This window comes from Micropterus salmoides, unplaced genomic scaffold (assembly GCF_014851395.1).
Source record: "Micropterus salmoides isolate LMB-PRFRI ecotype aquatic unplaced genomic scaffold, ASM1485139v1 Ms_hic_scaffold_1, whole genome shotgun sequence".
Lineage (NCBI taxonomy): Eukaryota > Metazoa > Chordata > Actinopteri > Centrarchiformes > Centrarchidae > Micropterus > Micropterus salmoides.
In genome coordinates, this window is record NW_024040040.1 from 9,714,677 (window position 1) to 9,740,972 (window position 26,296).

Below are 26,296 nucleotides of genomic sequence, written 5' to 3' on the forward strand. Positions count from 1 at the left end.
CTACCGGTCAACTATAATAACCACCTCCAGCTCCAGCAGCTTAAGCTGGGCAGAAGGAGGTGGGTGGCACAGTCAACACATGCAGATCTTAACAGTGTACCGGCACTGTAAGAGTCTCGCACAAAAAGTCTCTCACACCCACACATATCTTTCAAGTGCTAAGCACAGACACAGAGAAAGACCAAATCACACACGGGGGGTTCTCTTTTGTTGATGCTTGAGGGCGGTCATGCCCAGCCACAGCGCACTGACCGTGGAAATGAGGAACACAGAGCGGTAGGAATTTTGGTCTTTTTCTCTCTCTCCCAACATGGCAAGCAGGAGGAATAATCAAAAGGAGCAACAAAAGTAATGAGTAGAAGAAGAAAAAGAAGCATTATTTATATAGCACTTTTGTAAAGTGCTTTACAAAGCAAATAGACACAGCAGGATTAAAAGAGAAAGGGCATTATAAAAAAGAGCAGTATAAACATTTATTGGTAGAATGCAGACTAATAAAATAAATATTATTAAAAAACACTATTGAAGGTCTTTGCATAAGTTCTAAAGTAAATGTTTCTGGGAATTGTGCTTTTTTCTTTTTTTTGTGTTAATTAGACACTCGTCTAACTCCTGGCAAGAAAGGAAATAAATATATTTAAATGTCCAAATCTTTCTTTATGAAGTGGTTTTAAAAATGACAATGCTTTTGCAAGCTGTAAATGAAGTACGGTGCAGTTATCCTTGAGCAGTCAGGTGTGCTTTGGAAACAAGAATGAAGGAATGATGCAATCATCTTCACCACCAACCAGCATAAAAACTGCATAAGGAGTCTATATTGCCTCCTTACAAGGCCAACCACCATAAGGTAGAATTAGATCATTATATTTGGCACAAAACATATTTAAATGTAATTTTTCAGAACCTACAGAGCCCCATTACAGGGGTAAGCCTGTGTGAAACGGAGCCACAGGTTTTCAAATGAGTGATGTTTTAAAACCCTACACTTACAAAGAGTGGTAGCTGGGAGGTTGTGCCCAGTCATGCTGAGAGGAAGTGCACTTCCAGGTGATGTATAGCACCCCAGTAATTTGAATTGATGACACAGTTGCAAGTGCGCAGACAGCTCAAAGAAATTCAGAGCAGACTAATGTGCTTCTTGTCCGAGGGATTAGATTCTTGTCCACAAGCACTAGGCCCAAATTCATCAAACCTTTCAACATTTCAGTCCAGGTCCACATGACCATCTGTTTTAATGCTACCAGGGTAACCTAACACTGAACTGTGATCAACAGTGCTGATGGAATCAATTTGTTTGGCCTCTAAAGAAGAACTATGGAACAAAACAGGAAATCTTGGTGTAGTAAAACACATTTTAAAATATACTACAGGAGCTGATATAGATCATACTCTCCCATGCATTAATTCTGCATGTCCATTACAGTGCACTGAGAATACACAGTTACATTTTTTGTCTTCATTTCAATTCTAACTTGTGAAATCATCAGTAGCAGCTAAAATCCAAAACCTGGACACTTTTCCATGATGTGCACGTCTCTCAGTTATTGCTGCATAAAGTCCACTGCAGTATTGGGAGGCTAATGTTTGAGGAGAGTGTGATTCTAGGCAAGGTGCTGCCAAGCTAATTACCAGTCAACTCACTGACTAAATGCTCACATTTTCCCACTGCGCTGTATCTTCTGTTCTCAGGATGAAAAAAAAGCTCTAATCCTTTTTCTTGTTCATTAAACTCGAGTCGGGCAAACACTCACAGTAGGCCGCTTGATAACTGGCTTTTGAGTGAAACGGTAAAGTTTGGAGTCGAGGGTCTCTCAGCGCACCTCAACCTGGGAGAGGAGATTTACATGCCTCGGCTGATTGTACGCCTCTTCATTCTTAGCTCACACCTAATTCTCAGGGTGTTGCCGTTAAATGTTGCCCCGAAGAAGCCTATAGGCATAAACACTTCTCAAATGGAAAAACTGTGGTCTAGGTGCCAGATGCCCTTGCAGCCAATTCTGTAAAAGTAAGCTGGAAGACATGAAAACCAAAAATTTTAATACATTATGCAAACTGCACCCCTGTGGGCACTGACAGACTGAGCTTGTAAGTTGGTTGGTAATTGCATCATATGACCAGCAACACAAACACAAACATGGATGCATAAATGTGATTGTGGACTGCACACACTCGGAATATTACAACATCGATCTCTCTCAGCTGCCACCGAAACAGTACAAGGCTGTGAGTCACATGATTATCGAGCTCAGGGCAGATGAATGGATGCATGGACGAACGGGTGAAAAGAAGGATGGATGGCGTATTATATGTCTAATGGCCGTGTGCTAACAGATGAGCTTACAAAGGGTGGATGAGTTTGCAGAGCAGGTCTGCCACACAATTAATCGGCGAGGATAGTCACAATGATCCTGTCTATTGATTGGTTTTAGCTGATAGAGAGCCTTGCTCGTAGGAGGTTCAGATCAGACTCTCGAAGGAGGCTTGACTGATATTTACATGCAGATGCTGACATTTGTGGATGAACATTTATATGATATTTTTCATGTCAAGACGTGTAATGATTCTGTGTTCCCTCCAAAGGCAGTAGACATGTTGTCTTGTTCGGGCTAGTTGGGGGGTATAATTACTTAACTGTGAGGCATTTGGAGGTCTGCTACAGACACTGTTGAAAATAATAATATCCAGCCCTCTGATAGGATTGGTAGATAGAATGTAAGTGCAGACAGATGACAGGCAGGAGAGAAAGAAACAACTTTGGAAAACTCATAAACCTCTGACTGAAAAATTATACGAACAAGCAATACACAGAGGGACCTTAGGAAATGCCTATAAATGGTTGCATCATTAGTGAGAATATTGTAGCCAAGAGTCCAGCTCCTAATAGCCCTGAATGAAGCTCCTTTACTTGTTGTGGCGTCTTGCAGGACGTACTTATTCAAGGCTGGGCGCCCAAGTTCTTCCTGGATGTCGGCTAAGCTTGCAATTCTCTCCCTCTAAGCTTCTTTATGCCTGCCTGCACTCTGCATTGTCACTAGTCTCTGGATCCTTTTGACCAGGCTGTTTGATGATGAAATAGACAAACCAATGCGTTCAACCCCTGTACGGTACGTATAGATGGGTGCTGGTCGTCAACTCACCCAAGAGATTCCAATGAATAGAAGGTTGCTATGCCAATTAGGGGCACTATTGGACCGGATCATGTGGAGAAACAGATGCCGAATAAAGGACATTACCCCGCACTTTGTATGTCAAGCATCTGGTCATTTCTTGGTGGGCCTATTGTTAATGCCTGGTAACACCAGCATGAATGGTTAATCTGCATCATCTGCAAGCGTTTGTGTCGAGTTTAACTTTGATAGTGCTGACCTTTGAGGAAACTGAGAGTCCAAAATGGAGGATCATTCACTAGAATTTAACGCTTCCCTGTCAGGAAGGTGCTCTGCACTTATGAAGGAGGAGTTGATGGTATAAATACATATTTTACTATCAATTTTACTGTCAATTTATTGTCCTGGGGCTGTTAGTTAGCGGGCTTCTTAGCTCTGAAAACTTCAATAACTCAGTTTAATGAAATGGTGTACACCACGAAGAACAAAATGCCAGGGGAGAGTAAAGGCCCAGTACAAAGAACATACAAGCTTAGAGCTACTGTGACTAATTAGTGGTTAGCTCACCAGCTACAGTTCACCGACTGGGCCTGTGAGCAAAGACACAGGTGAATTTTAATGTGCCACTTTCTTGATTAATTGGACTTAGAATTGGAGAATTTTAGTCTTTAGAGCAAAAGAACCTCTACTTTGATCATTGTTTGAGACATTAATTCAAATCTAGACTAATGAAACTCTTAATCATTGCGTTTATTACGCAGAGAAAATGAATTTTTATTGCTGTTTTTAGGTTAGCTGATCCAGGAAATAACATCTATCACATTTGCAGTGGAGGGCATCCTCATTATTAGTCACAGGTTAAAAAAAAAACCAGTGTTCATATGGTTAAGTGATTCATCATTTAACATAATTTATTATCAGTTAAACTAATCTGCCGGCCTTACCTTGACTGAAATGATACACATAAGACAAAGCGGCTAAATAACAAAAACTTTGTATTTAAAGTCCGAGGCAGCTGGCCCTCCTGCCCTCCTCCTCCTTATCACAGCTCAGAGAGCCCAGTAATTGAAAAGGAGATTTAGCAAGCCTGTTCTCACAGATGGTGCATCGCATTTCTGAGAGAATAATACGATTGTGGCCCTCACCATTCAATAGCTCTTCTCAACCATTCAAAGTTTAAAGTGAAGCGAACAGACAGACGTGCTGCAGCGGATCTTACTTTCTCTACCATCTCTTGTGCTTCAGTCTGACTCAGGCCTCACGTGGCACCTTGACTCTGGCCTGATGGGAGCCAGCTCATCGCTAAGTCACACTCCTGAAGATGTGTGACTGTTCAAGCACTTTCAGCTTGATGGTTACCTTCTGACAGGCAAAATGAAGCCCACAGAAAAGCCTCTCTGAAAGACAGGCTCTTGTTAGATATTGAGCAATTTTCAGGCAGGATTCTAAGGCCACATTTTCTGATCGGCTGTCAGCCACAAAAAAAGGCCAGCTTTTTATATAAGAATAAGAAGAACACCTATTAACCCAGTCAACATAAAGTTATCAGATTAATTTGATCCCCCCCCTGTTCCTGTCAGCTCTGTTTGCAGATTTCAGATTTCTTCAACCTCAAGCACACATTTGATGGTATTAAAAAGCTTTCCTTCAGACAAGTGTGGAGAAGGTTTGTATGGATTATAAACACTTTCTGCTCCCTTAAGGAATAGTTTGACATTTTGGGAAATACTCTAATTTGTCTTCTTGCCGAGTGTTAGATGAGAAGATCAATACCACTCTCGTGTCTCCGTTCAATTCAGTAAGGAACTATAACCAGCCGCTGCTTAAATTATCTAAGCATAAAGGCAGGAAACAAGAAAGAAACAAGTAGCCTCGCTCTGTCCAAAGGTAACAAAACATGTCTACCAGCACCTCTAAAGCTCACTAATTAACAAATTACCTTGTGTGAGATATTATCTTGCTTGTTTAAAGGTTCAGTGTGTAAATCTTTCCAAGCATGTAGGAGAAGCTTCGGTGGCCGACACGCTCTGTCGGCTCTTGTGCTAAATAATATGTGTGGTCATCCATTTGTCCAAATTTCACATCTCTTCTTACTTCTAATAAACCAGACTACTACTACTACTACTACTACAACAACAACTACTACTACTACTACTACTTCATACATAATCAACGTAGTGACAAAACGTGCTCTGCAAAGCATTTTATCCATTTGGGCTAATGTAGAAACATGGCGGCGCAACATGGCGACATTTATGGTGTATGTAGACAGAAATGGCTCATTATCTAAGGTAATAAAAACATAACGGTTCATTATTTAAGGTCTTTATATACCACGCAAAATATAGTTTTGTTTATTTTTATTGCATTTCTGTCAATAGATCCTCCTAAATATTACACACTGAACATTTAATCTGTACAAAAATATACAAATAATGTAAAAACGATAAGTTATGGTTTTATGGGGGATTGTGTCGAGGAATATTTCTTGGCTGGGCGCAGTGACTTCCTGGAAGTGACTCAACAGACTAAATAATGCTATTTAGTGTGCTTTAGAGGTGCTAGTAGGCCGATTTTCAAACCTTCAAACAGCATTTGGCTGTTTCATCCAAGCTAACCAGTTCAAGTAGCTCTTAGCAGAAAAGCAAATTTACTGAAATATCAAATTGTTCCTATATTAAAATTTAAGTCCACCTGACATTCCTGTCTAGCATAATAGTGTTGCTACATTTAACTACATGACTCTACACAGCTCCACTATGGACGCTAATAGTGGTCAGTGTTTGTAAGAAGAAAGATTGTCTGTGCTACCATAGTCCTTAATGCTGTTTGTTATATTGAAAAATTGTTGAAATATTTACTAAATTGCAGGCACAAAGTCTTGAAAGGAAAACTAAAGAAAACATATCTTGGTTAGAATTAAAAGATTTTAGAAGATTCTTACTGCCCCCAAATACAAAATGGTGTTAAAGCCCTACTTTGCCAGCTAGAGAGACTTATGATGACTTCCATCCCATATTTAAAAAACAAAACACAGCAAATTAAGCTGAAATATATTGTAATGTTGTAGTTTATGTTGCTGTTCAGACCAGGTTTGAAATTAAATAGTTCATTCTCACCCATAAAGTAGGAGACCGTCTTGCACATGGCGCCCCCGAAGATGAAGTCCTCCAGGATGTTGGGGATGAGGGTGAATGGCATGCAGAAGATGGCCATCATGAGGTCGCTGACCGCCAGCGACAGCAGGAAGGAGTTGGTGACGGTCCGCATGCGCTTGTTCAGCATCAGGACCACAATGATAAGCAGGTTGCCAAAGACGCTGAGCAGGAAGATCAAAGAGTAAAGCAGGATGCGCAGCGAGTCCGTCTCTGACAGAGAAAGAGAGAGGACATTATAAGATCTGTTTTTCTACATAGTTTGGCTGATCAATTAAAGGAAGGAAACACAACTGAATTACCAAGAACTATACACAGCTTTGAATGAATGGAATGGCGTTGTCTGTCTTCTACAATAAAAATATGAACTTGTTGTGAACTCAGTTCGTCAAAACCTCTGTGTGCCTGTGTGGGTACTTTTTCTTGTAGTCCTGGGAGACAACCAAATGTTTATTGTTACTGGAAACTGCAATAAACAAAGAAGAAAAAGTGGAAGAACAAATAAAGGAGGCAGAAGAGGAAGATTGATGGTTTAAATGGACTGGCTGGTTGACAAAAGACAAATGTAGAACATTTTCTTCATCTGTATGCAGTGCTTTTTCTTGGAATCATTCAAGCAAAACCCACACATTATATGACACATGAAATGATAAAGTAAGCAGACGTTGAATACAAAAGTGTAAGAAAACATCGATACATGAAGAGAACAGTCTCAGGTTTGTCACCTGGGAAATGAGGCTCCGGCACATACACAACACCAAAGTCTATTACAAGGCAGAATAACTTTGCATAATCAACATCTTAAATTGTGCTATGTCAATATTTTTCTGCTCGCCCTGTGAACCAGACGATAATTGAAATAAGAAAAAAAGGAAGACATACAACATCAACAGTGCTGCACAGACTGTGTCAGGCGGGAACCTAGCGGGAAAATAACTCAAACTGGAAAAACAAAATCAAAATTAAACTCTTACTATTTGCATCATCAACATTACATTTACATTAAATTTATTTAGCTGGTGCTTTTATCCAAAGCCACTTAAAGTTAGTGCGTTCAACCACGTGTGTACAATTCCAAAATTATAAGAATCATGCAGGAACAACAAATATCAAACACACTCACACACAAGTGCTCCAAAAAAAAAGACATAAAACAGTGCTGAATCACTCAAACACAAATCCATGCATGCTATGCACACTGTATATACTGTCATATCTACCTAGAAAGAAATGGCCAATAAAGCCTATTCTGAGCCTGATTAGCCTCCACTGGATAAACCCACCCCTGCATAGAAATAATAGAACATTTTCCATACCGTGCTATCACCTGACAAATACAAGTAAGAATGAAAGAAACGGTCAACTTAAATAAACGTGTTTCCTTCTTTCAGCCTTGACATACAGCTGAGCATCAGTGAGAGCTGGATTGCCCAGCCAGAGGGTTTTTGGGATGCTCTCTTCACTCACACCGGCCTGTCACAGTGAGTCTGCTTGAGAATTACAGTATCTAACAGGACAAGGTCGGGGCAGGCCGTGTGCTGTGCTGACTGTGTCCTCTCATTAAGGACAGTGACATGGGACAAGTCTAAAGGTCTGCAGCAGAGCCTGCAGACAGAGCATCACACATCAGCTTGGAGGAGCACACACACACACAAACACACACACACACACAAACAAACAGTACTGTATGTTCAAATAATTATCACTCACATGTGGGATTTACAATGTGTTTTTGTGCCACAGGTAGTGGCAAACCAAGGAAACAATGATGCAATTTTGTTTTGATAATTTCATACGGTCCTCTCACACAGACTTAAATCTCAATGCTTCCTAAATAAAAAACACATGAAACGTAACAGTGAATTGTGGTATTTCAGAAAGTATTTTTTTGTGTACAGTACAACAACACAATAATTTTGTGCACGGTGGTGCAGTGGTTAGCACTGTCGCCTTACAGCAAGAAGGTTGTGGGTTCAAACTCCGGTTTCCCCAGCCTTTCTGTGCATGGTCTGCGTGGGTTCTCTCCGGGTGCTCCGGCTTCCTCCCGCCATCCATAGACTAGGTTGATTGGTGACCCTAAATTGTCCTGAGTGGTTGTTTGTCTATGTGTGGCTTGACTGCCGACCTGTCCAGGTTGTACCCTGCCTTGCGCCCAATGTCAGCTGGGATTGGTTCAGCAAAGTTATATGGTCTTGCTTTAAGACATGTGAACACATAAAACATTCTTTTACTAACTATTTTCATTATTTTTATGTCTTGCTACTAACTAACTAACCTATGTCTTAAACCTCTTACCAAGTGGTATGTAGTGCATGGGCCTTTGTGGGCATATTTACTAATTTACTTATTTTGATACTGTGGTATTAGTATTTTGACAATTGTGTCTTATGACATACGTCTTATGTATTTAATGTGTGATATAACCATTTTGCTAAAAAAAAATTTAACGTTTCATTTGATTGTCTGTTGAGGCAAATGTTGAGGCAATAGCCAATATCAAGTTAAGGTTTTCAATTTGCAGAGGACAGCAAAGATAAAAGTAGATGAGGTCTGGATTTGAACCCAAGACACTGCAGGATGCATGTTAATCACCTCTGCCACCTGAGAGACCAAGTTGCCCTCCAATATGAATAATTCTTTTGATAAAATAATCCTCTGATGGCTTTGAGAGCAGTTTCATCAGCCAAAGATTGACAACACGGTCACATAAGCAACATCCACCCTGTTACAGCCAGTGAAATATAAATCTGCAACGCGGGTGACGAGTTTGACAAGAGTCTGATTTAAACAAAGCATTATTGGACATATGCATAATCAGCACTGACTTCTGTGACCTCCTACACAAACACCAAGAGGGGAGCCCCTACTGGCTGGGCAGCCTCTATTGTGTTAGACGTTGTGCGATTGAGCCGAGTGAAAATGGAATTATCTATTCATTGAGCACCAGCGGTACGTTGGCTCCCCTGAGCCTAACGACTGCAGGACAATTCACTTTAGTTCCTCTGACTCCCTCAAGCGTGACAGCTGTGTTCAAATCCACAGGCATCTATAAATATATCACAGGGATGGAGCTCACCTCTGAGATGCTTATTTGCAGCAGGAGTTGTTGACGTGGAAAATCTTAGCCACGACGACCCAAGGCTGAGGCATCAACACTGCAGCTTATGTTAGGGCTATATCTGTTTATCTAATCTCCGTTTGCTCTATTCGTACAGTGTATCCTATTGGCTGCTGCGATGCAAACTGTAATTATGTTTCCCCGCAAGGATCATTAAAGTTTCATTAGTTCACTTTGTCTTATCTTTAGGCGAGGATTAGCACAACTTCATAGGAGACATCATGTAATTTGAAAGCTTTGTTATTTATTAGAGGTTGTAAGATGAGTATTTTTATAGATTCATCCTGATACACAAATAAAAAATTCTAATGATCATCAATAATGAGTAGTAATAAACTTAGAGGTGATATGACTGAGATGCAAAAAAAGAGCCAAAATTCGGAACTATGCTTTTAATCACTACCTTGCCAACACGCTGTAAACCCCAGTGAGATGATGAAATATTAGACATGACTGTCAGTTCCTTCCAAATCTGATGTTACACCTAATTACAAGTGAGCAGAAAGCTCTTTGGAAATGAACCTGTGAAGCAGTAGATATGAGTCAGTTAATGAGTCCTGAACTTGTGGGAGTCAGCAACTAATTCCCTTTTCTCAAGTTCTGTTCAAGTAATAACTAGTGTCATTTAAATCAGGAGAGACAAGGGAATGAAGTAAAGATAATGTTTACTATAATAAGACATGTTGACAAAAAGGTGCAATCAAGGGTCATCTGCACTGAGCAGCAGCAAGATAAATCCCCCCATGGAGACCAGACACTGGTGGTGCTGGCTAATGACTCTTCTGAGGCTGATTAAATGATGAAACTGATAAATCTGCGAAGGTTGGGCTGTGATGGGGAGGTGGAGGGGCACGCACAAAAGCAGCACAAATGTACTAAAGGCAGACAGAGAATCATATTTTAAAAAGACAGCAGCAAGATGGTAAGCTAACAATGTAGGTATGAAACAGCTGATATGACAACTGACATCTCTGAGAGGAATTAATGGTAGGATAGTTTGAGAAATAAATTACAGGCAGGTGAGTTAAAAGCTCCGTTAAAGCTAGTAAGTGGACCTTGAGTCAAGTCATTTTTTCAAATTTCTATTCCAAGGTCAGGAAGGAACTTTTAATGAATGCATTTATGCCTGACTTAAAGTAATAATTTATATTTAGCTGACACTTTTATCCAAAGCGACTTACAATTGCTATATATGTCAGAGGTCGCATGCCTCTGGAGCAACTAGGGGTTACATGTCTTGCCACACAACAGTGGATGGGTCACCCGGGTCGCTCACACCAAAGGCAAGCATCTTATCCATTGCGCCATCACCACACCAATTTAATGTCAGTCAGTTAATGGACTTTGTTTCAGTGCTAATTTCAACACAAAAACCCGCTATTTACTTTCATATTGCATGGAAACTGTAGTTCCCTCTCAAGGGTGTGCATTTCAAAGAGATCTAACAACAGGTGCGTTTGAGAGGACTGCAGCTGATTTTTGTCAACTTGATAATCTAACGTGAGCTGCAGGTGACTGCAGGGGAGGGTATAAAAACAGTGCTGTCAAGTCGGACACATTCTACCTGCATGAGCTTACTGTGAGCTGAGATCAATGACTGATCGTGCGGGATTTGCAAGGAAAAATGTTGCAAGACCAGGCAATAGTAGGTTTTAATGTCATGTGACATGGTGACATTTTGCAGCGCCGGCGAAAGTCGGACACAATTTCTAACCAGCATGCCTTACTTGAAGTCCAGCATGCATCACATTAAGTCAGTGCTGCGCAGTGCTAAATGAAGTCAAACGCACCTAATGTGTGTGTGTGTGTGTGTGTGTGTGTGTGTGTGTGTAGTATTCTGTTTCTAAGCTTCGATAGGAACTACATAACATGGTGCACCTTGTAAGTACTACGCAAGGTTGGCAGAATCATGACGTTTCACTGTTGTTGTGCATGTTCACCTACGGAAGCACTAAGGGGCCATAGATTTATCTCTTTATTTTACTCCGTTTCCCCGTGATAATGGGATAATTATCTCGTGATCTCGAGATAACAAAACAGTAGTTTAACATAGGGGTTGGCAAGAACGTTTCTTAATGGTTCTTAATCTAATTGAAGGTGGCATTAGTGTCACTTAGTGGTTCAGTTGGTAAGATACATGATTTATAGTCTTAAGATTGTGAGTTCAATCCTCATGGAAGATTAACTGTTGAAAACAGACCCCTTTTTCCAGAAAAAACGCCTAAAATGACATACCCAAAATGAATCAGGAATAACTCCTCAACCATTTGGCCTAGATGCATAATTCTGGTCTCCTTTGAAAAGTCAGAAGCTAAGAAATATGAATCCATTGTGTATTAATATATTTATTTTACTTTTACAGACTACATGGAGATGCAATAAAGAAAAAATGTGATATTTTTATCCTCGCCTGGTAAAAAAAAGCTATATTTTAATGCAATAAACCATCAAAAGCATCCTGAGGAAGCTTTTAATGCAACTGAATATCTTCTAATACACCTAGAATGCAATTGTAACTGTAAATCTGATGAAAATAAACTAAAATACAACAGTTATCATACAACATTTTCAAATATACCAGGCGAATTTCCATATTTTGGCAATATTTATTGTTAAAATGTTGACTTTTATTGATAGATATCTTTAAAACACTCAGTCCATACAACTTATTTCCAAATGACAAAACATTGAAATATTGATAAAAACAGGAGTATTCATCAACATTCCTGTCACCAAAAGCACTCCCATCCTTTACAGGCCTGTAGATTGAGAACGGAACATCACACAGTGATGGCAGGGGGGGGTTATAAATCGATTCGGCTTGAGCAGACCATGTCTATATATCTCCAACGGATCAGCCACAAAATGGCAAAAAATACCGTATGTTTTCAAGCAGCATTTTTCCTCTCTCCAGAAAAAGACAACAGCAAGCAGGCAGCTTGCAGGTATTGCGCAATAATGAAGATGGCGCCCGCTTAGACTCGGAGCAACAACGTTGGCAGGTTTCGGCGTTAAAACGGCGGAAATTTTTTTTTTTCAATCAGTAACATCACCCAGAGCGCCATCGCCCCTGGTACCGCGTCTGTTTTCAACAGGTTAAAAAATCTTATTCATATTATTATGAAGATGACTGATTCACATGCTCACAATTAATCACGTGCTGGAGTGTGCGCATCCTGGCGATTGGTCCACATTCATCAACCTATAGACTTTTCATTTCCCAATCATTCCCAGGCAGAGGAAATTCATCCGCTTCTCATTCAGGTGAATCAATTTAACTACACATTTCCTGACAGCTATTTCAGAACCTTTGAAATAGCCGTAACTGCTGACTCAGCACAATGACACAAAATTATCGTTAGGAAACACACGTGCCGACCCCTGTATTCAGCTATGGTTCATTATTTCGAGATCATGATCATCATTATTATTAAATAACAATATGAATCGATGGCCGCTTAGGGCTTCTGTATTCGCCAGTTTGGGATGGAACATTAAACAAGTGGACGCAGTTATCTTGAAGAAGTCTTCCCCATGCTCTTACTTTACCCATGTCTGACCAGTATCCTTATTTCCATCACTACAGATCTAGTTAACGCTAAGAGTAACCAGCATTACAATAGCAACATGCCAGCAAAGGGAGGAATTAAAAGTACTGCCATTTTGCAAACAGGGATGTAAACAACACAGGTTCCAAAATATTCTCAAATTTATCTTAACAAGTGTTTTAGGAAAGAAATGCACTTAACATGTTTGTTAAGAGTCAAGGATACACACAATGCATTATGGCAATAGAACATAAATGTAAACATAACTTTGTTTGTTTACAAGAAAATGCCACAGGGTACCTTTAACCTATAGACATGAATGTAACTTCAGTTTAATGCTGGTGTAATGTAGAAACACATTATCACTGAATTCTGTCTGACAAATGTATTACAAAAATCCAATATAATTGCATTTCTCAAAGTACTATTGTGTTGAGACATTTCCAATTTTTCTTTAAAAGAGAAACACATTCAGAAACAATATTTTTCGGGAAAAAGTGAAATGTCATCAAGAGACAAAGAAATGTAACAGTGACTGACTTTTCTGTAGCTCGTAAAATGTTTCCCACATGGAGGAAAATCTCATCTCTCTGAAAACTGAAGATTATCTTGGTCCTTATAAAACCTACAATAACTTAACTTACATTTATGTATGTGGTTCACCCACACATCTATGTAATGTTAGCTATGAATAAAGAACTTGTCTGTGCCCTTTGCTGTAATTTACCTTCTATGGTGTCTCTCTGCTACACAGCACATGAAAAAGCTGGCGGAATTCAGGTCAGACCAGACTGTGTTTTGAAATTGATTCTTTTTTTATTATGTGCTTTCCAAGCACAAGGACCTGCTGGTAATTACATATAAACATCTGTTTCCTTACAACCATTAATGGTTGTGTTTTGAAGTCATTTCTTTCTAACTAATAAACACTCCAAATTGGGAATAAACCACTACAAACATGTTTGGTATGAATGTTTACTCAGAGTGGAAGGTTGTTTCGAATGCCTGATTTGTATCCACACTGCCAATAAATCAATATCTTCTATCACAGAGCACTTAATAGCTCTGGCTTTAATCCCTATCATTCTTTTGCTGGTTGTCAGGGCTAATCAGACGCTGCCTCTTTTCAAATTGCAAAGGTAGCTTCAGAGAGGTGACAGCATGTCTTGTATCCTCATGGATTCAATCAAAAGAAGACATCTGGAAAGCGTTCGTTTGACATCTTCTTCATAGTCAGTTCAATCACAGAGGGAAAACACGATGACTGAATGACAAGAACGATTTCACCTTCTGTCAGGTATGTGGATCCCTTTAGAATTGTTTGAAAGGATAAGACTTCATCTGTGGGCTTTATAATAAAACCCATGTTTAGTTTCTGATATATTGATTGTATGGGTTATGAATTTACACAAATAAGGATCAGACCCGCTGCAGATTTAACCTACTGGCCTTCTTTTTACCTCTACACTCCGCACATGACCACATGACATTAAAGAATTGGTGAATCCTTTGCCGCAATTTAGCTGCTCATTGTGCAGAGGCACATCTCTGTATTGCATTTTATCACTAATGAGTTGTTACAGTCAGCACAATTCAACCCAATTAGTCTTTCCACCATGAGAGAATAATATTGATCCAACATTACTTTAAGATTTTTTGCAGCTGGAGAGAGCTTGTTTGTAGAGTACATTCAAGCTCAGCATATATTCAATTACCCAAGAGGCCTTGTCAGACATGTACATAAGCTTTTGATGCCATTAGTTCCTCCTTTCTATTCACTTAAGTAGTTTAAGACACTCAAGTGAATGTTTAAACTTAAAATCATGTAAAGAAACCAGCTAATCAGTAACATTCACCACAATGAAACAGGAAACTTAAGAAGATGCTGGGCAAGTTCGGACAATAAGCTTGATGGCAGATAGCACATGTATAGTAGGTGTGAGCTCATGTCTATTTAAAGTAAAGCGTTTGGCAGACAAACTGAGGCTGAGTTTTTTCACTGCAGCTTCTCCTGGGGGGTGACAAATTCAGTAAATCCCTGCCCATTCAGCAGTGTCTGCAGACACAATGACAGGAAGCCAAATGCCTGACAATGTTCAATGATCAGGCTGGCTGCAAAATGTATTTCCATGGAGTCCATGTTTCCAATGCGTGAGCATTCCAACAGTGTTGGTGTCAAAACAATAATGCATTACTTATTTACGTCCAGTAGAAAGTAATTTGTTATATTGCTTTTGCGTTACTCCGCAACATCACTTGAGATGCACTGCTAGATAATTGGCAGTTAACAATATAACGTTAAGCATTATATATACACCCCCATCTCAGCACAAATTCCTATCCTGATAAGGAGGATATCTGTAACGGAAGCCAGATGGCTGTGCATTGAGTTAGCCTCAAGTGCAATTTATACTTCTGCGTCAAATCGACGGCGTAGGTGACGGTGTAGGCTACGCAGAGGCTACGCCGTCACCTGACGTGCACCTCCTCAAAAATGTAACTACACGTCGAGCCGACGCGGACCGTAAGCTCTGATTGGTCGGCTGGGTAGCCTCGCAATGCCTTGGAGCCGACCGGAAGTACCCCGCACTTTGAAGTAACATTTACTAGCGGCCAAAACGGCGGCTGTAACACAGTGAATCAATATATTTGACCGTCACAACCTGAGCGAAATGACTCATTTCGCTATCAGAATGTGATCCATTCAGTCGGTAACATTTGAAAAGGCTACACCAGCCGCACGTATACAATTTTACCCCCATTTACATTAGCGGAGCGCTAAACCGGAAGTTAGCCTGCTCGGCCGGCAAAGGTCAACACAGTGGACGCTGTAGCGCTACTGCCGACTAGCGATTGGGGGTGTAATTGCAGAATGACGGACACACCTGCACACAAGTATAAATGCATGGCTACGTGCGTAGCCTATGGCGTAGCGTCCTGTACCCAAGGTCACCGGTTCGAGTCCGGATCGTGCAGTAGTACAACCTTGGTGGAGAATCGAATGGGAGTAAGGTTTAGGGGGGTGAGTGTAATGGAAGGCAGATGGCTGTGCAGTGAGTAAACCTCACTCCCCAGAGCCTTAAGAGATGCTGAGGGAGAGATGGATTTTTGCATCGGCTTCCCGTACCCGAGATCGCAGGGTCAAGTCAGGACCGTACAACCAGGGCGAGAACCGTTACACTTACACAAGATCTTTTTTTATGTTCTTTATACCATAAAGCCGGCAGCAAAGTTGGTGAAAACCAGCCCAAAGAGCGCTTCACAGAGAGAACGAGGCTCTATTGGATGCCTAGGAGAGTCAAGGAAGTACTGACAGTAGGCTATAATTGCCTAAGTAAAACTATCAGTACACAAAACAATAAAATGGAAGTTGGCCTTTCTACCACAACAGCAATGTCTGCGTGACATTTTACATTAAGAGTAACTTAATGATAAAGATTAACACAGCTCAAATCTATGATTCTGCAAAACCCTGGATTACTTCCAATGCCATTCTGCAATATCTGCATGTGGCAGCTGCCATGTGGTTACAGTAAGGAAAAAGTTTATATAGTTAACTATAGTTATAGTTAGGCAACTAAAACAATTGGTGAAGGTTACAGAAAGATAATGGTAGGGATTAATAAAAACACAATCATCAATTGAACCAGCACTACAAATAGCCCCGGTAAAAACATGCGGATTTAGTTAATTTTGGACAGAGCTGCTGTTAACAAACTGGCTGCTGACACTAGCTTCATGTTCAGCTACAGACATGAGTGTGGTATATATATATGTCTTTACATCTAGCGCTTGGTGTGTCGCTAAGTCTATTTATATAGTATGTATCCCAAAGCATGGAAACATTCCTTTGAGCCCTATTTGTTTTCTTTGTATTCCTCTTGATTTCATCCTTCTCTTCTATCTTCCTCTTTCCATTTCTTCTTTCCATGAAGTAACTTTTGTTTCGAAAAGTGCTATATGAATGAAGTTCCTTTGCTCGCTTAGCAAATCTGAGACAACCAACTTGCTGAGTGTAATGTGAATGAGTCACTTGTGAATCAATGCACCCCCAAACTAACCTTTTCAAGCCTTTATAATGTAATTAATAGAGCAGTAATTTTCTAAACTGCAACCATTATACTCATCTGTTGAAACTGATTAAATGAGATTTTCCCCATTCGCTTCAATATATTCATTGGAACCAGCGCCTCGTAGTAATTAGAAGAGCTGCATCTTAAGGGATTTCCCCATGGAATTAAACTTTCAGCCGAGGTGTTTGCCACTTGATTCCCATAAATCACTATGCAAACAAATCCAGCAGTGAGGCACCACCACCAGTGAGGAGTTTCCATAGGGAACACAATGCCGCGCAACTATTGATTGGACTTACCCAGGACTGAAGAGACCTTAAACTTTGTGAGATTCAGACTTCACAGAGTAAAAACCAAAAATTACAGATCATTTATTTCAAAATTGTTAAACTTCCTTTGCTTTGCCACTTCAACAACACTTGCGAGTCACATGACTTAGGATTAACCGTTGAGGAAAATAGTCAAGTAATCAAATGCATCGCTCTGCCTACCTCCGTTCCTCTGCTACAGGCAGTTAATAAAGTCAGTGTGCAGACCATTACAGCTATTACATGGTCGAGGGAGTTCTGCACATGTTTGCGAGGATCTTCATTTGTGCTGTCGTACTCTATGTAGCAAACTGACAATAATAAATGCATATAAAAGCAACAGACTTATTGATTTTCCCTATTGAATGTATACTAACACAGAAAGATTATGCGGGATATGGATTGTGCACAAGAGGCAGCAGCTCATTATCAGGAAGGAGGATGCACCAAATATTTTGTACACTCAGTGCCTGCCTGTGCGTGCTGTTTATTCTGCCTCACCAGGTCACTTCAGATGTTTCCAATTATTTGTTCTGATTACCGTGATCATGTCATGACTACATCTACCATCTACATCACAGTGTACATACCCAAAGGGAACAAGATTTTTTCTTCTACAAGAGACCTCGTCTTAGAAATTGGTTAGATTTGAGGAACTCCTGAGCAGTCCCTGCTGCAGTAACTAGTCTTGTTTTTACCCAGAGCCCAGGGGGACTGGCTGGTTTCTGAAAATGAAACAGTGTTCATTTAATGCTTATGAGATCCACTTGATGATAACTTATCTCACATGAACTCAAAAGGACAGGGTGAGCTCAGCAAAGTGTCACTTTGAATCATCGGGGAGTGTGTCCGGGACGAGCCAAGGTGCAGATACAGATGTGTCTGAACTGAACTGCTCTCCAGGGTCCTGAATGATTACTATAATGTGATGTATGTCAGGGGTTGTTTCATTTTGGTGCTGCGGGGGTTTTACAGCTGCTCCTTTGAACACTGCAGACACAAGATGGAAGAAAACAGTCTCCAAAATGAACTGAATGTAAATACAGATCCCAAAGAATATAATTATATTTTGGTCATTTATATTTCAGGAGGATTCACATTCTGAGTTTTAGTTCTACAATTTCTACAATGTTCACATTTTTAAAAAATGCCAGTTTGCAGAATTAGCTATTAGCAGTTCCTCTTTGCATTGTACCCATGGATGTAGACTACAGACAACTACCACTAGATTACTTTGACACTGAAGAAAAAACGTGATGATTCTCAGGCAAGCTCTGGATTTATAAAGGACCGTTTTTAATCTGATTTCGAAGTGCGTATATGGACATTTATCATGTCTGTGTGTTCAGATATGAGTTATAACTGAGAATGAGCACCTGAATCTTTCCCCTCAGACAGCATCTTTGCTTCACATCGCTCCCTCTGCAACCCCCTTCCACTTTGCCACTTTCCTACACCTCCCTGAAGCATCACAGTTTGAAAACCTCTACAGTATGTATAGTAACAGTAATAGCAGAGTAAGAAAAAGGAAAGCAAAATAATTCAGGCAGGGGTGGCAGCTAATGATAGGCAAAGTAGTTATATCCAGTTTATGGTATTATTATAATTACTTCATTAAAAAGATTTGTTCTAAAGAGTTGTTCACCGAATCATTCAGTGCACTCCGACTGCAAAATCCCAAACTTTCAGTTCAGCTCACTAACTAGTGAACTGAGACGGTCGTTTGTGAAGGATAAGACAGAGAGCTGAGGATTTTGTTGGATAAAGATACCGTTTGCAAACTGAAAGCTGCTATGAAGTCTTCCCTATATAACACATATATTTTTGAGACGCCTAATTATTAAACAAAGTATTTGGTACTACCTATTTCAAGACAAGACACGAGAGGCAATGAGATGGGCGAAGTTGAGAGACTTAGTGGCTGTCTATCATTCAGGGGGGCACACCTTCATTGTGTATGTTCAGTGAACAAATCACTGAACATGCTGGATCTGGATCTGAGACACGCTCACACTTAGCCACCCGTTTGTTCATACTGCAGGTTTCACCCCATGTTTAATGCAGATAATGTTACATTAATGTTGTTGAATCATTGCAGCTAAATGTTAGCAACCTGAATCAGCTGTGCATTTGCAGTCTTGAACACACCCTATTCCCCTCTGTGAACTGAATGACTTGAATCGCACGCTCAGTGAGTGAGAGTATCCCTGCACGTTCGCTTGCAACTGACCGGCTGAATCCCAATCACAGGGATCTCAGAACTTTGAGGCACGCTTGGGGCAAGTCCGTGAGGGCTTAGGGCTGTCCCACTGTCAAATCGTCATGTGCATGAGTGCTCTCTCGCAGACTTTTTGAGCCCTAATTGCACTCTTTCTGTAAGTCCGCATCCCTGCAGACTTTGCCTGAGGGAATTACCCACAGTTCATAGTGTTGTGACGTTAAACATGGTGTTAACATGAGAAGCAGGGGTTAAAAAACAAACATGGAAGGGGCAACTACAAAAAAAAAAAAGTTTACATGTAAGTGTATGATGCTGCTCTGATAAAAACGAGTAAACTGCTTATTTGGAAATTACCTCTTGTCCACAGGTAATATTCAAATAATGAATTTACTCTGGAACATGTTCAAACCAGACAGTCGGTCTCTTCAGTGCCTCGGCTGTGAAGAAAGCAAAGAGAAGCCTCTCGCACTCAAGCACTTACCAGGTGACGTCAGCTAAGTCTGTGAGGGTTCAGGGCTTAGGCTTTAGGGTGGAGTGATTCAGTTCAGTTGGTTCACCCAGAAGATTCGTTCTTTTGAACGCAATGTTCGCAAACCTCACAGTACTGCTGGTAGCAGTGTAATGGAGCATACATACATGCACATAAATTGTTTGAAATATGATCAGCACTCTTAAGTACATAAGAGTCATGTAACTAGAGCTATATATAGATACATATCTTAAAGATTTTTGTTGCCCAGGAGCTTTGAAGTACAGGAAGAGAACAAAATGCATGCCTTAAGTCCCATGCGTTCCAAGTTTTTCCTCTCAAAATGACAAACATTTCCTGGTTCCAGCTTCTCTGTTGTGAGGATTCGACGCTTTTCTTTATCTTATGTAATAAAAAAACGGAATATCTTTAAGCTTTTTATTGATAGTCAGAAAAAACAAGACATCTGGTGAGAATACATTGGGTCTTACATAATTATAATAGGCCTTATTCATTATATTAATGTATAGAATATTAAGTAATCGATTAATCAGGAAAATAATTCATCAATAATGGAAAGAATAATTAGTGCAGCCCTGGCTCATTTATAAGTGTCCATTTTATAAAAAAGCTGAAAATAATGATTTATGCTAATTTTTTCCAATATAACCAACAAAAGAAGCCTTTTTTCAGATTTAAAACAGTTATGACTGCATCAGAAGCTTAGTCCTTGTGCAAGCAAAGGACAAAATATCCAATTCAAGGTATCGGACGGAGGTAATTCCACAAGTGGCAGGTGGAGCGGGGCTTTCATTTCCTGTCCCGGGGCTGGAGCATCTGAGAGACCAATAATGCAGCTGCATAATCAGGCTCCATTGCTCTCCCTTGGCCTAAAGGCAGACAGCGGAGACAGAATAGATCCCCTAAGGATTACGGTAAATAAAAAGCGCCTCACGTGCATGTGACAGAGGGAATGAGAAGGAGGCAGGACATTCCCTCTGTCAAACACTGAAACACAAGCCCACAGGGTTTGATTGCTCTCTAATGAAGCCTATACTGCTGACGATGTTACAGCCTGCCTCCCGTATAAGGTCAATAAAAGTAATGCAGCACAGACGAAAGGAACGCATGTGAATTATTTATTGGGGAAAGATTTGAAATTTTCTCGATACTGCACCACTGGCAGGGGGATTAGAAAGGAAACTCTCGCCCACGTTCAGACTTCATTACCCAATCAGCCCTTTTCCACTGGTGTCCCGATAGACAGAGCTCGGGAGACTTATCTCCCCTGGTGTGGGGTTTAATCTCCTCAAGGGGTAGTCAGCATTTTGAGAATTATAAGCAAGAAAAATAAACATTCAGAATTACCATGGCTTCTCACACTGCGCGCACAAACACACACACACACACACACACACAGCTGCTCATTCTGATAGTGGCATTATTGATGGAGAGAGGAGCGGCAGCTATTTGGGGGCTGCATGGTGATTGATTGCATACAGAGACTGAAGAACTTGATTTAAGCAAAACTCCTGATTGCAAATCATTTTATGCAAAACAGTGTTCGGGCAGGCCGTTGAAAAATGAGGAAAATCAGTGATGGTTAGAAGGTAAAAGTGCATTTTGTTTGTGTAACAAAAAATCCAATTTAATATCTGATCAAATTACACTGGGTCCACTGATTACATGTTAAAGCAGGTAATCAGTCATAGGTGGCAGTTTGTAATTAGAGGCAACATTGTCCAATAAATTAGTCAGACTTGTTTATATGAAGAAATAAGAAATAGTTTATTTGTTTGCAGTGCCAACAGAAAGAAGGGAAAGAATGACAAATCCTGATAATAATTTTAACAACAACAAAAAAACAATAAGTAGCCTAACACCTTCTTTTTAAAAAAAAAACATCTGTTTGGAGCCAGCTGTTGCCTTTTGCCTGATGGAACCATTTGGATGCCACCTGAAGCATAAATACAGTTTAACACCTGCAGCGTTGATGAGCCATGAGAGGCAGCTTGATGGATAAGACCTGAGAATAGGAAATCTTACCTCTGCTCTTGGTGGCCGGTCTGGGGAGGACAGAGCTGTTCGTACAGCTGATATTATAGTCGGTAACTTCCGTGAGGTTGCCCTGCTCCACGCAGCCCGCCGACACCTCCACAACACTCTCATTCCCCGCCTGCAGAGCCATCCTCTCTGGTGACAAGGACGACCGTCAGGAGCGTTATTACACCTTGCAGAGCTGTTTAAACCTGGAGCCGCACTGGAATCAACTTGCCACCGTCGCCTTTTTCTTCATAACAGCCGCAGAGAGGGCGTTGTGAAACTTGGAGAAAGCCCAAACTGGAGTTTACAAATTAAAAAAAAATCTAACACCGCGGAATACCTGGAGAACAACCGGACTGTGACTGGTTAATTAAGGTGAAGTCGTGTAGGTGAAGCGCAGCGCAGCGCTCACTGCTCCGGACTGAAGCCCGACTGTGAAGGAATGGAGCTGCGCTGCTAAGGCAACTGAGGAGCTCTCTTTCCCTCTCTATCTCTCTTTCACACGTAGGCCTACACTCCCTCTCTCTCTCTCTGTCTCTCCCCATCTCTCTCCCTCATCTCATTCAACTCACGACTGTCACTGTACAACTTAGCCAAAGCACTACATGAATAGGCCGTCTTATCTGTAGCTTCAAGGTGGGGGTGACTCCAGGTTCCCTCTAAACTGAGAAAATTAGTTTAAATTGTAATTTTCAAAGTGACAATAGAGCTAAAAGGCAAAGTGGCCATGGAAAGAATCATGGAAATGAGGACAAACCCACACGAAATTATCCCCTTACTTATCCCCTCACCTTATGGAGCTTTTTAGAATCTTTCAGCTTATTGTTTTGGTTTTATGCCTCACCTTTAGCCACTTCTCATTTCCAAGGCATGCTTTGTTAGGTCCTTCAATGTCTGGCCCCCTGGCATGGCACCCCTTGTGTCACCATTCAGAGCAGGGTAAGACCTTTAGAGTCATTGCTCACTGCTAAATATTGGGAAAGTCTTAGGTAGGTGGGTCGGTTAGAAACTTGACTTTCACCCCAGAGACCGGTGTTTGTTTCAGTGTGAAATATAAAGTGGACATAATAATAACAACAACAACAATAACAACAACAATAATAATAAAGCATTGGAAGCGGAGACCATGTTTAAGTATGATATATCTAAGTGGCAGGGTGTAGAGGATGAACAGAAGAGGACCAAGCACTGAACCTTGGGGGACGCTTGTGAAAGAGGAGCAATGGAATAGGTACAGTTGTTGATGTTGATGAACTGTTGTCTGTTGGCAAGATAAGATCGAGCCAGGAGAGTGCAGCGCCAGTGATGTTGGAGTAGGTTTACAGACGGGTGAGGAGAATGAAGTGGTTAATGGTATCGAAGGGTGCAGTGAGGTCGAGCACGATGGTGAGGTGGTAGTTAAGTCACATATGTAACAGTTATTTTAACACAATAGTTTTCACTATGTTAACAATGCACCATTTCAAAATTGAGACGTTTCGTAGTGTTAACAAGTCGGCCTACTTTTATTTGAAACTCTAACCAGATGTTGCATATTTATTGTTGTTAACTCGACCGCAGAGTCCTATAAGTTGCTAAAGGGGTACCCAGGGTGTTAAAAAGTGACTTCAAGGGGTCTTGATCAAGGGTCCAAATGTGAGGAGTTGGGAGTGATAATGTGTTGGACAGAAATTTGGCATGGGTAGGTGTTGGGGTTAAGAGAGAGAGATAGGGATGTAACTGCAAATTCTAAACCACTTCCAAGAGCTACACAAAACAACAAATATATGTATTTAGGTGACACTTCTTTTGAAAAACCGAAAAGACGTTTTGTTTTGAAAGCTCAATACTTGTTATGATGTCAATGGTTTCAGAAAAGGTGGGGCAATGATTGGGAGGTAAGATATGAAAAAAGGAGATTCCCAAAGCAAAAATCTCACCCAGGGCCCCATGAAAGCTTAGACCGGCCCTGTCTGAATGGCCGTCTTGGCCCTCAATTACAGGATCAATGTCACCAATTTTGTTAGAACTTTTCTTTCCTTAAATTGTTTTAATTTCATGTTCCATTTCGGCAGATCGATAACAGAACAATCTTTTTCTGAGAGGGAGTGGATACTGCTGATTTCTCTGCTCTGGTGAAAAACCTCCAGGTCTTGCAGGATGTCAGTGGGGGATCATCAGTGGGACAAAGAGCCACAATTCTGCAAGGTTCAGAGGAGAGTACTGGCTTTCTCTTTCTAAATTGCCTGGTGATTTAAAGCAGAGGATGTGCCATAGTTACAAATTGTTTTTTGGCACAGGAATAGATATTTGACATCCTGTGTTTTATACAAGTGTTCTACACACTTTTTGTGAATGCCACTGTCTTGTTTACACTTTGACTGTTTCAAATGATGAAATGTTTTAAACTGGAGAATTGTCTGGGAGTTTTACTCTAGCCTGTGAAACAACTGTTAAATTTTCCATTGGGCTATCTGGCCGACCCTCACGAAGAAGGTGATGGGCTCTGGGACGCCTGATGTGCAGCACAATGACTTTGTTTATGGGGAACAATCTAAGAGTGCCTCAAGGTTTAGTTCATATACTTTCACTTGAGAAATGATGCTGAGGCTGCGGGGGAGGAGGGGGAGTTAGTTGGCACTGTGGGGGAGGAGGGCTTCAGTATTTGTCTTTGTGATTTGTTCGGTGGTTGCTGTCAGTCCTGCTGATGGTTTTACAAGTGTTTCTGCCGCTCTTGTTACTGCTTTCATACTGCTTTTGCGTGGGAGGTGTGTTTGTGTATGTGTGTGCGTGGTGCTCCAGCTTTTGCTAACATGTGCTGGTGTTTCTTCTACATTTTTAAAGATAAAGGCTTATTAAAGTAATGCCAAACATCGCTCCCTTCTGCTTCCTCTCAAACCTCTGATGTTGTTGTTGCTGCTCTGTATTGATTTTCACAGTATAAATGTTTCTCACAGGTCATGACCAGCATGTCTGATAAGATGGGGGAACTATTCCCCGTCTGATTCTCCAGGGTGTCAGAACATCCTACTCCACTAGAGGAATATTGTTGGCATTTTACTTTAGTACTGCAAGTCCTTGTGTAAAAATCCACTGAAGGGAATGTCAGTCTTCAATTGTAATGAACACAGATATTTCCGAAAGCTAGAAGCAGGAGAATTGACCTTTAACTTCACAAAATTATAGGTTGCTGCATTGGCAGTGGAATAGTGCATGAAGTTATTGTGTGAACCCCCTTGGGGTACAATAATAACATATCTGAGATTATAAAATGAGTGGAATTTTCCTTAGTACATCGTCTTATAATGTCACCCGACAGACACAACATGATGTGTTTCACCCTCTCAACTCTAAGATAAAGGTCTTCAGAAGGAATTCATACAGTAAATAAAATAATGGTGGACTGTGAGGATGAGAGGATGGTGCGGTTATTAAATAAATAATAACATTAATGCTGCTGTCAGGTATCAGAATCTGAACCCAAGAGCAGACTGGTGTAGGTGTGAAAAGGTTATTATTTGAAACAACAGAATAAATGAAAAACTGAAACTGAACGAGTGGCTGGTGAGTGGGGCTGGGGTTTGATTTGAGTTCAGAGTCCAAAGCATGCTGGCAGGGGTTGGCTGGCAGGCGGGTGAGGCAGGTGTTTCATGATGATCCAGTGAGTTCAAAGGCAGGCATAGTGAGCTGGGTGGGTGTTCAGAGCAAGAGGTCTGGCGGTGAGTTACTGAAGACAAGGTAATCCAGTTAGTAACACATACCAATGACACAACAATCCAGCAGAGACAGGAAGGCTGGTCTGTCCTTATGAAGGCATGGCTGATTGTGTGTGATGAGGGACAGGTGCGTGAGTGGTGATTGTGAGTGAGACTGCCAACACAGGAAAGCCAGAGGACGCATCATCTCCACACTGAGCAGAAAAGAGGGAACAACACAGACAGACAAAATCAAAACACACCAAGCACGCAGCATCCATCCAAAAAGTCTAAATAAATCTAAACACACTCTTGTACCAGATTTCACTTAGGCAGGTGTCACGGCAGGGGGGGACATGACAGCTGCAGTTGAATATGAGCTTTTTTATGTTAAAATACATACTTACTCAAACTATTTAACGATATAGGCTAACTGACTTTATGGATAGTTGATAATAGTCTCTCACTGCTTGTGGGATGAATAAAAAAAACAAAAGTTTTATTAAAGCAAATTGAAATAGAGATGGTTGTATGAAGTTTGCTGAAGTTTATGTAGCAGAAGCACATTGGTCTCTGTTGT

General features: G+C 40.8%; 1 protein-coding gene across 1 annotated transcript in view; it reads right to left on the reverse strand.

The window, feature by feature from the left end:
• cckbra (cholecystokinin B receptor a) overlaps positions 1-23,225 on the reverse strand; it is a 43,420-nt gene extending 20,195 nt beyond the window's left edge. The window contains exons 1-2 of the mRNA XM_038717438.1: positions 22,046-23,225; positions 6,227-6,475 (exon numbers count right to left, since the gene is read on the reverse strand). Coding sequence (XP_038573366.1) covers positions 6,227-6,475; positions 22,046-22,187 — 391 coding nt within the window. The 5' untranslated portion in view covers positions 22,188-23,225. The remainder of the gene's footprint in view (positions 1-6,226; positions 6,476-22,045) is intronic.
• Between the last annotated feature and the right edge of the window lie 3,071 nt (positions 23,226-26,296).